Source organism: Rana temporaria, chromosome 8 (assembly GCF_905171775.1).
Source record: "Rana temporaria chromosome 8, aRanTem1.1, whole genome shotgun sequence".
Taxonomy (NCBI): Eukaryota; Metazoa; Chordata; class Amphibia; order Anura; family Ranidae; genus Rana; species Rana temporaria.
In genome coordinates this window covers 48,087,398-48,098,927 of record NC_053496.1, presented here as the reverse complement: position 1 = coordinate 48,098,927, position 11,530 = coordinate 48,087,398, and the positions used below count along the sequence as shown (strand labels likewise).

At 46.0% G+C, this 11,530-nt stretch overlaps 1 protein-coding gene across 2 annotated transcripts; it reads left to right on the top strand.

The window, feature by feature from the left end:
- The first annotated feature begins 1,180 nt into the window (after positions 1-1,180).
- On the top strand, positions 1,181-2,509 carry LOC120946909 (olfactory receptor 1020-like). 2 transcript variants are annotated; one of them, XM_040361733.1, is made up of 2 exons: positions 1,181-1,201; positions 1,600-2,509. In XM_040361733.1, the coding sequence occupies exons 1-2, from the start codon at positions 1,181-1,183 to the stop codon at positions 2,506-2,508; spliced, it is 930 nt and encodes a 309-aa protein (XP_040217667.1). In that variant the 3' UTR covers position 2,509. The 2 variants fall into 2 exon arrangements, with proteins under 2 accessions (XP_040217667.1, XP_040217668.1); XM_040361734.1 differs by lacking the exon at positions 1,181-1,201 and having other exon boundaries at positions 1,588-2,509.
- Positions 2,510-11,530: the final 9,021 nt, after the last annotated feature.

The window sequence follows — 11,530 nt, the reverse complement described above, 5'->3', positions numbered from 1 at the left end:
TTTTTTTTCGGCAGTTCACATGTCTAACATTTACTTGTCAAGCTGCCAGTGACGTCACCGGTGCATATGCTCTGAAGAAGCGGCATACCTGTGCCGTTCCTTCAGAACCCTGTGCCGTGAACAGCGTTGGAGTGATGCCATTGCGGCTCGTCCAGCCAACCTGGAAGGAAGACCGAGTGAAGACGGAAGCCCTGTCAACGGTGACAGTGCACCGCTGGGGGGCTTTGTTTTAAGGTAAAACTAGCACATTATAACTTTGCAGGTTAAAAACCAAGCAGATTACTACAACTTTAACTGGCAGTTGCACGGTCATGCAACGTTGTACACAAATGAAATTGTATGTTGTTTTTTTTTACACAAATAGAGGGTTCTTTTGGAGGTGTTTGATCATCACTAGGCTGTTTTATTTTTTATTATATTAACAAAAAATTACTGAAATAAAAAAAATATATATATGTATTTTTTACTTTCTGCTATAAAACATACGCAATAATTAAAACAAATGTCCTCATAGATTAAGGCCAAAATGTCTTTGGTAAAAAAAAATCCCAATAAGTATTTATGAATTGGTTTGGGTCTACAAACTATGGTATGCAGTTAATACTGGAATTTTTTTTTATATACTAGTAATGGTGGTGATCAGTGACTTATAGTGGGACTGTGATTTTACAGAAGACAATCTGACACTAAATGACACTGTGGGAACTGACTAAAGCCCTGTACACACGGCCGGGAATCCCGTCAGAAAAAAAATGTTGGTTTTCCTGACAGGATTCCTGGCAAGCTTGCAAAGCTTTTGAATGGCAAGAACACGGTGACGTCATTGACTAGACGAGCGGGCGTCTCGTCACATTCGATTCCATTGCCGTAATCTTGCTACACCCCACACTAACTTTGTATGCTACCGCACATGCGTTGAAGTGTTATCGAGCATGCACGTTTTTTCTACACTCAATTAAGCATACAGACGGTTTTCTCAGCTGGAAACACTCTGGCAGGAATCCCGATGGGAAAATAGAGAGCAGGGTTCTCTATTTTCCCGTCGGGATTCCCGGCTGTTTTCCTGATAGGAAAACTGCTAGGGAGCATACACACGGCCGGTATTCCCGGCCAAATGTTCTCCTGGCAGTTTTCCTGCCGGGAAAACAGCTTGTGTGTACGAGGCTTTACTGCCACTGACATGTCCAGTGGCACTAATACAGTGATCAGTGTTAATACCTGTAATATGCACTGTCACTGTACTAATGACACTGGCTGGGAAGGGGTTAACAACTTAGGGCAATTAAGGGGTTAATTGTGTGGCTAACAATGTGTAATGTGTGCTGATTTTTACTACAAATCGATTTGTTTATTTTCCCTGCTTTGCAGAGAAAAGAAACAAAGCGATCGTTCCCTCTGTTCAGAGCCCTGTGTTGTTTTCTGGTGCAAGTGGGCAGGGGCATGCTCACGCCAGAAAACCTAAGACAGGCCCTATATATGGCAAGTGGTTATTGCTGCCTGGCAATGTGTGTTTTTATGAACTACATTCATAGTTATTTACAATGTTCTTATTATAATTTAACAGATAGCGATCATTTTAATTTGTTGACGATGAACAAGAGTTCTGTGGTGGAATTTATTTTTGCAGGGCTCACCGACAACCCTAAACTTAATATTTCACTGTTTATCCTGTTTTTGCACATTTACATGATAACAATGGTGGGTAACCTTGGCATTATTGCTATAAGCATAACCAACAAACATCTTCACAAGCCAATGTACTGGTTTCTGAGCCACCTTTCCTTTGTGGACCTCACGTATTCTTCAGCGGTCACTCCTAAAATGTTGAGGGACTTTTTAAGTGAAACCAAGACCATCTCTTTTCTTGGCTGCGCCATACAGATGTACGTTTTTGTTTGTTTTGGATCCAGTGAATGTCTTCTTCTAGGAGTCATGGCCTACGATCGCTATGTGGCCATCTGTAACCCATTGTTGTACAGAGTTCTCATGAGCAGCATGTTGTGTCTCCGGATGATGGTTGCGGTCTATTCTGGAGGATTTGTGAACTCTCTTGTGCAAACAACCTCTGTGTTCCATCTAAACTTCTGCAGATCCAACATTATTGACCATTTCTTTTGTGACATTCCACCGCTCTACAAGCTCTCTTGTTCTGATTTATCCATAAACCTAGCTGTACTACTTGTTTGTGGTGCTGCAATCTCCCTGAGCTGCCTCCTACTCATCCTTGTCTCATACACCAACATTGTCCTGGCCATTATGAAGATCCGGTCAGCCCAGGGAAGATACAAGGCTTTTAACACTTGTGCTTCTCATATGACAGTTGTCAGTATCTTCTATGGGACCGGCCTCTTTATGTATTTTCGACCATCTACAAGCTATGCCCTCCAGCAAGACCGGGTGGCTTCAGTCTTCTACAGTATAATTATACCTATGTTAAACCCTTTGATATATAGTCTTAGGAATGCTGAGGTTATAAAAGCTCTAAAGAAAAGCTTAAAACTAACTTAAAGGGGTTGTAAAAGTAAATGTTTTTTTACCTTAATGCATCCTATGCATTAAGGCCTCATACACACGGACAGACTGTCCGCTGAAAACGGTCCGCCGGAGATTTCTGTCTGATGGTTGTACACACCATCAGACAGAAATCCGCGCGGACACGATACGCAGTGACGTGGCCGCGCCGTCGCCGCGACCATGACGCGGCAACGTGCGCGACCCTGGAAGGTCAATGCTTCCACGCATGCGTCGAATCACTTCGACGCATGCAAGGGCTTTCGGCCGAGCGGACATGTACGGTGAGTCTGTACAGACGACCGAACATGTCCGACGGACAGGCTTCCAGCGGACATGTTTCTTAGCATGCTAAGAAACATTTGTCCGCTGGAAACCTGTCCGATCCGCCGGAAAATTGTCCGGTCGGACGTACAGACGACCGAACATGTCCGCTGAAACTGGTCTGAGGACCAGTTTTAGCGGACATGTTCAGTCGTGTGTACGGGGCCTAAGGTGAAAAAACATCCGACGGTACCGCCCCCCCCGAACCTCCGTTTTACTTACCTGACCCCTCGAAAGTCCCGCGCGCGTCCACGTGATCCTCTTCGGTTCCCAGCCTGGCCGTTGATTGGCTAGGCTGGACGGATTCATAGCAGCGCAGTCATTGGCTGGCGCTGCTGTCAATCACAGCGGATGACGCAGTGCACCAGGTGCGGTGCCGAGTGATACAGTCAGCGGCTATGCCCACCGATGTATAACGGGAGCATGCTCGCAAAAGCTTTCCACCATGCGAGTTTGCTCGCATGAAGGTGGAAAGCTTTTGCGAGGAGGAGCCGAGACAGCCGCCGAGGGACCCCAGAAGACAGGGTTAGGGGACACTCTGTGCAAAACGAGCTGCACAGTGGAGGTAAGTATAACATGTTTGTTATTTAAAAAAAAAAAAAAACTTTGCCTTTAGTGTTCCTTTTTTCACCCCCTTCCTGCCCAGACCAATTTTTAGTTTTCAGCGCTGTTGCACTTTGAATGACAATTGTGTGGTCATGCAACACTGTACCCAAACTAAATCTTTATGTTTTTTTCCCTCCCCACAAATAGAGCTTTCGTTTGGTGGTATTTGATCATCTCTGCGGTTTTTATTTTTTGTGCTATAAACAAAAGAAGAGCGGATTTTTTTTTAAAAACACAATTTTTTACTTTTTTATTTAATAAATATCACAATTTTTTTTTAAAAAACTTTTTTTTTCCTCATTTTAGGCCGATACGTATTCTTCTACATATTTTTGGTAAAAAAAAATGGCAATAATCGTATATTGATTGGTTTGCGCAAAAGTTATAGCGTCTACAAAATAGGTGATAGATTTATGGCATTTTTATTTTATACATTTGTTTTACTAGTAATGGCGGCGATCTGCGATTTTTTATTGTGACCGTGACATTGCGGTGAACACATCGGACACTTTTGACACGTTTTTGGTACCATTCACATTTATACAGTGCTATAAATATGCACTGATTACTGTGTAAATGTGACTGGCAGGGAAGGGGTTAACCACTAGGGAGCGCTGAAGGGGTTAAAATGTTCCCTATAGTGTGTTCTAACTGTAGGGGGGAGGGGGACTCAAAAGGGGAGGAGACTGATGTGTGTTCCTCTGTACTGGGAACACAGCATTTGTCTCCTCGCCTCTGACAGGAGGTGGATCTGTGTGTTTACGGCAATCGCGGCCACCGGGAACGCGCGCCGGGTCACGAGCAGTGCCGCGGGCACGCGTACGCCCTAGAACGCCGGGAATACAGGGCGTCATATGACGTCCACCCGGATCGAGGGAGGATTCCTGCCGACGTCATTTGACAATGCGTCGGTAGGGAAGGGGTTAAAGTGGTTGTAAACCTTCACATATACCCAGCTAAGTGATTGGCCTTAGATCATACACAGAGATGAAACAAATTCTCCTACATAAGTTGTACCAGTTTATATACAGCCATCTATCCCCTACAGCCATTCAAAGTGCAGAATTTACACAGGATCTTTCAGCTCTGAAAAGCAGGGGGCAGAGAGCTGAAGTTACACCAGTGAGGAGAGCTCTGAGTGCTGATTGGAGGGAAGGGACCCCCCCCTCCACACAGCGCACACAAACAGAGCTGAGGCTATCAATTTGCCAGAGGTCCCTCCCCTGTCACTATTTTTCGGGATGTAAAAGATTATATTTTTAATGGTCTAGAAAAATCAACGTTTTTTTCAACCCGATCGTTAAACCGGCCATGCCTTTACACGATCGTGAAAAAAAAATGGTCTAGCAAAGCGCGGTGATGTACAACATGTACGACGGCACTATAAAGGGGAAGTTCCATTCGGATGGCGCCACCCTTGGGGCTGCTTTTGCTGATTTCGTGTTAGTAAAAGACGATTCGCGCTTTTCAGTCTGTTACAGCGTGATGAATGTGCTTACTCCATTAAGAACGCTAGTTTTACCAGAACGAGAGCTCCCGTCTCATAACTTGCTTCTGAGCATGCGCGTGTTTTTCACGTCGTTAAAGCCCACAAACGACCATTTTTTACGACGTTAAAAACGACAATGTTAAAAACGACGTGAAAATTAGAGCATGTTCGAAATTTTTAATGCCCATTTTTTACATCGTGAAAAATGCTCTGGAGCCCACACACGATCGTTTTTAATGACATAAAAACGGCATTTTTTTCAACCTGAAAAACGGTCGCTTGTACGCAGCATTAGTGTAAGAATGGATTCATACTGATAGCAGAGGAATGGGGCATCAAATCCACTTTGCACTACAAGTGCAAACTACAAGTGCAAAGTGCACTTGGAAGTGCAGTCGCTGTAGATCTGAGGGCGACATGCAAGGAAAATAAAAAACAGCATTTTAACTTGCACATGATTGGATGATAAAATCAGCAGAGCTTCCCCTCATTTCAGATCTACCCCTCAGATTTACAGCAACTGCACTTGTAGTTTGCACTTGTAGTGCAAAGTGGATTTGCTTTTCATAAAAAAAAAAAAATGCCTTGTACACACGGTCGGACTCATTTTGCATGGCCATGACCTTCCAACACTCTGGGATCAGACATCCTTGTAACACTGTGCAGCAAGAATCAAACAACTCAGTAATATTAGGTTCTTAAATTGTTTACTTGAACCAAATAGGAGAAAGTTATTTCACAGAAAGATGTAATAAATCCGCTGGGCTGGGATAACAGCGCCAACTCAGCCAACAAATTCCTCCCAATGACACAAACAATGGTTCAGCAGCAAACAATATTATATACATATATGTACACTATGGGCCAGATACGCCATCGTATCTCTGAGTGTGTGGCGTCGTATCTATGCGCCTGATTCTTAGAATCAGTTACGCATAGATTTGACTAAGATCCGACCGGCGTAAGTCTCTTACGCCGTCGTATCTTAGTTGCAATTTTACGCTGGCCGCTAGGTGGCGCTTCCATATATTTACGCGTCGAATATGCAAATTAGGTAGATACGCCGATTCAGAAACGTACGTTTGCCCGGCGCATTTTTTTACGTTGTTTATGTTAGGCTTTTTCCGGCGTATAATTACCCCTGCTATAGGAGGCGCAGCCAATGTTAAGTATGGACGTTACGCTACGCCGCCGCAACTTGCGGAGCAAGTGCTTTGTGAATACTGCACTTGCCTGTCAAAGTTGCGGAGGCATAGCGTAAATAGGATACGCTACGCCCGCACACAAATACGCGCTCCTAGCTAGATTCACGTACCTGTGCCTAACGTTAGGTAGGCGTAGCGTATCTCATATACGCTACGCCGCCGTAAGTTAGAGGGGCAAGTGCTGTATTCACAAAGCACTTGCGTCCTAAGTTACGGCGGCGTATTGTAAATCGGCCGGCGTAAGCGCGCCTAATTCAAATTGTAAAGAGGTGGGCGTGTTTTAGCTATTGTATCGTGACCTGACGTGATTGACGTTTTGAACGAACGGCGCATGCGTCGTCCGTGGACGTATCCCAGTGCGCATGCGTCGGATAGAATGCCTAAGATACGTCGAACACTGCCTACGACGTGAACGTAACTTACGCACAGCCCTATTCGCGTACGCAAACGACGTAAAAAGATACGCTTGTTCCGACGTCCATACTTTGCATGAGCTGCGCCACCTAGAGACCAGCTTTATCTTTACGCCGATGTATGACTTACGTAAACGGCGTAACTAATTGCGACGGGCGTACGTACATTTGTGAAACGCCGTATCTTGCTCATTTGCATATTCAACGTGGAAAACTACGGAAGCGCCACCTAGCGGCCAGCGTAAATATGCACCCTAAGATACGACGGCGTAGGAGACTTACGCCGCTCGTATCTTAGCCTAATTTAAGCGTATCTGGTTTCCAGAATACGCTTAAATTTACGACGGCGCAGATTCAGAGTTACGACGGCGTATCTACTGATATGCCGACGTAACTCTTTGTGAATCTGCCTATCCCTACCTGAATCTGGCCCTATATTTAGATCCAAGGTCACCTCCTAGCGGATGTTTTAGTTATAAACTACTACTTATATGGCCACTTTGAGAAAGATCTAATCTAGCCAGCCTATTCTATCCTAATGAAAAAGCAGGTCTACAGAAGGTAATATATAGGCTTCCCTTTGAGTAATGCAAAAGAGTTCCACGTTGCTGATCTGATGTTCTTCACTAGCTAGTTGGAGCTCATTTGCTGTAATCCGTTTGGTTGTAGGTAAAGCAACAGGTTCCTAGTGATGAAGATCTAAGGCGTCTAAGCAGAATTCAAGCAAAGCAGTAAAGCGTTCTTGGGGTAAAGGTGTCTGTGCACAGTGTTCTGTAATACTGGCAATGAATAGATAAAGGGTCAAGCAATTTGCCCTCTCACCAATGACCAAATCAATCCGAGGTCTTCTGGACAGGAACACGTGTATCGGCACTCGGGCAGCAGATCCGCTGATTCGGTCTTCCGAAACGAAACTTTCCCCACGCACCCACACCCACAGGCAGGCGATCCAAGTGATGTTAGCGAAAGGATGTCCAACAGGGAATAACAGAGCTTGGCTCTTCAGGCCTCAGGGTGGAAGTAAGGCTCTCTCTCCCTGTTACACAGAGAGGTCTGTCTAGCGTCAGGCCCAGAAGAGAGGGTAAAGGGAGACTCTGATGGGGACACCCGATGTAAGGAGGCACTCTCATGGGGACAAATGATGAAAGGGGGGACTGTGATGGGGGAACAATGATGTAATGGGGGATTCTGATGTGGACACCCAATGTAAGGGGGGCTCTGATGGGGGAACACTGATTTAAAAAGGGACTATGATGGGGGGGAAACTGATGTAAAGGGGGACACTGATGTAATAGGGGATTCTGATGGGGACACCCAATGCAAGGGGAGACTCTGATAGGGACACATGATGTAAAGGGGGACTCTGATAGGGACACATGATGTAAGAGGGGGCTGGGGACACCTGATAAAAAGTGGTTTTGATTTCTTTTACTTGAAATGTGGATGAGATTGGCCTACTTGTATGCCCCACTCTACCCCCACAGGGGATTGCAGATAACTAGGTTCCCTACTCCCGGACAGCCAGGCAACAAGCATTTTCCAAACTTTCTCCAGACAAAAGCTTGGTTTTTGTTGTTTTATTAGGGGTGATAACTTGGATGGGAAATAGGAATTATGAGATGCCAAGCTTCACTTGCAAGAAATCAGGGACAACTTCCTCCCTATGTACACGCTCCAGAACTGTCCTCCTGAATTTTGAGAACCCCTCGTAATAAAAGATGCAAATGCCCCTTAAAGACTAGGAACCCTCAGTCCCTTAGAAAGTAGTGAAAAGTGTTGTAGGCTGCATTCCCGAATACCTCCAACTCCCCCATAGACACCGATCCCAGCTCTACTACTGCAGGTAATACCAGCCCACCTGACTGCTTCTTCACCAGCCCATCCAGCTACTTCTTCACCAGCCCACCCGGCTGTTACTGAAGATCTCCCAGGGTAAGGAAAAGGAAAGATTAAGCACAATGCTGTCTTCCAGAAAGCCTTGCTATATGTGGCAGTCTCTCCCCTTGTAAGTACCTGAACATGCTAATGTACTCACACTGTCCCCCATGCTCCCGCTCCCTCTTAAGTTTGATTCCTTTTAAACTGCACTGCTGTCAGGATCCCAAGCCAGCCCGTGGCAGAGCCCACCATACCAGGGGTTCCCCTCAAGGGCCACCGACAGTCACCTCAGCACATTTTGCCCGACTCCCCTGCTGGTATGTTTTAACCATATTTAAGGGCTGGCTCAGCCACCCTGTTAGGCCCACTGCCTGGGGATTGGCCAAACTCCCCTAAGTATGCAGAGCAACCCTCCTGGCCTCCGCCCTCCAGCTTTTAGAAATTTCTCCAAACTTCCAGAGCCAGGGGGAGGCACCAGAGACCTGCCTTTATGAGTCATCCAGCTCAACCTGAAGTAAGCCCATGACACAATTAAGACTCACAAGTTAACTATGAGGCAAAAAAAAAATTGCCTACACTCACACTAATAGGGGGTGCAATATATGTTTTAATATAGTAGATCTGGGCCTCAACAAATTTTAGTGACCGGACCTCTTTGAACTTGAATTCATTAGCCTTTCCCTAGGTAAACATTTGTACATTGCAGTAATGTGCGCAAAGTTGTGTGCATTCCTGCAATACACAAACACACACATGGGCAGATCCACAAAGGTATTACGCAACATTATCAATAGATACGCCGGCGTAATTTGAAAATTCCCGCGTCGTATCTTTGTTTTGAAGCCTCAAAACAAGATGCGACGGCATCTCGGCTAGATCCGACAGGCGTATGTCTTAGTACGCCGTCGGATCTAAGCTGCAATTTTTCGGCGGCCGCTAGGTGGCGTTTCTGTTGAATTCCGCGTCGAGTATGCAAATTAGCTAGTTACGGCGATCCATGAACCGGCCGGCGCATTTTTTTACGTCGTTTGCGTTCGGCTTTTTCTGGCGTATAGTTAAAGCTGCTATTCTGAGGCGTACTCAATGTTAAGTATGGCCGTCGTTCCCGCGTCCAATTTTGAAATTTTTACGTTGTTTGCGTAAGTCGTTCGCGAATAGGAATTTACGTAGAATAACGTCACCGTCGTAAGCATTGACTGGTTCTGGTTTGATTTTGAGCCTGCGCACTGGGATACCCCCACGGACGGCGCATGCGCAGTTAAAAAAAATGGCGTTTACGTCGGGTCACAACGTATTTACATAAAACACGCCCCCATTACAACCATTTGAATTCTGCGCCCTTACGCCGCCAGAGATACACTACGCCGCCGTAACTTACAGCGCAAATTCTTTGAGGATTCGAAATAAAATAAATAAGTTACGGCGGCGTAGTGTATCTTAGATACGCTGCGCCTGGCGCAAAGGTACGTGGATCTGCCCCAAGTCTTTTGGCAGGTGTGCAGCAGAGATGTTAATTCTTAATGTCACAACACACACTTGTTCATCTGTGGCAAAACGCATAATAAAAAAAGTACCATGCATTTTGGTGCAGCGTGATTTTTAAAACGTTTTTTTTTTATTTGTTCTTCATGCTTAGAGCTATTGAAATGAATGGGCTGCCCTATAAGTGCTATGCAAAAACACGCACACTCCATCACATCTGCAAAGGTGTGAATGAATCCTTAGGGCTAGTTTACATTTACCCACAGTAGCTCTCTAAAGAGTAATTTGCATTGGATCACTTTTCAGAGAACATTTGACAGACAGCAAGGATGCATTATGTCGCCTTCTAATGCCTATTTTAACCAATTAAAATCCTGCACCACTGCACCAAAACTGTGTGCATTGCATGCTGTGGCAGCTCAGCTCCATTCTCTTAGGCCTCGTACACACGGCCGAGGAACTCGACGTGCCAAACACATCGAGTTCCTCGGCCAGTTCAGCACTGAAGCCGCCGAGGAGCTCGGCGGGACGAGAGCTCCCATAGAACAACGAGGAAATAGAGAACATGTTCTCTATTTCCTCGCCGAGCTCCTCGTCGGCTTCCTCGGCCGAAAGTGTACACACGACCAGTTTCCTCGGCAGAATTCAGCGAGAAACTCGGTCGGAAGCTGAATTCTGCCGAGGAAACTGGTCGTGTGTACGGGGCCTTACATGGTTCATGTACTGCGGGTGGTGCTGCCCATCGAACATGACAGGGAATAATTTTTCCTGCACATGTTTATACCCCATATGCCTCCCTTTGCAGCTCAGGGGGCAGTTGGCAGGCAGTAAAAACATAGCTCAGCCTCCTGTTTTCAAAGCCTGCAGATGCAGCATGGCCTGATGGCAAAAAATAAATGGAATGGGGTCACACTGCAACTGTTCTGAATGCACAGCCCAGTGGCCCAGTGGGTTAAAACAAGCAGAACGAAGATGAAATATCGACTTCTTACTCATACCTCCCAACTGTCCCAGATTCGTCGGGATTGTCCCCGGAATTTTTAGTAAATCCTGGTGTCCCGCAAATCTGGGCTAAAACTCGCAGCGGAGCCCCCAGCACTTGACTTCACTAGTCTACCTGGCAGGTGCATGCCATGTGATAGCTGTTAAGGCTGAGGCTCGCTCAGTGCCCAGCCAGCACAGCACCCCAGTCACCTGCTCATCAGCCAGCTGTACAGTCTGCAGAATGGGAAAAAATCTAGGTCTGCTCCACCTCCTCCCCATGTCCCCCTGAGCATTTTTTTCCTTCCAGTGACACCACCGACACAGAGACATTTTTTCTTCGCCACTGTTAGTCCTTTATTTGTGCACTGATTTTAAACTCTCAGTTTGCTGCAGTGTATCATAGCAATTGGTACTACTTCAGCGCAAGCCAAAAACATTGCATACATTTTGACCCATGCACCGCTATTAGCCCTGCCCCCTCCACCTGAAGGGGGGGGGGGTGCAGTTTGCCATTTTCACCCTGGGCACTGGATGACCTTGTGCCACCACTGGTCAGATCTAAGCAGTGGTCATATGTAGGCGGCAGACAAGAGAGTACTATAGTCCAAGTAGAGATCATGGTCAGGAGGAAGCAAAGA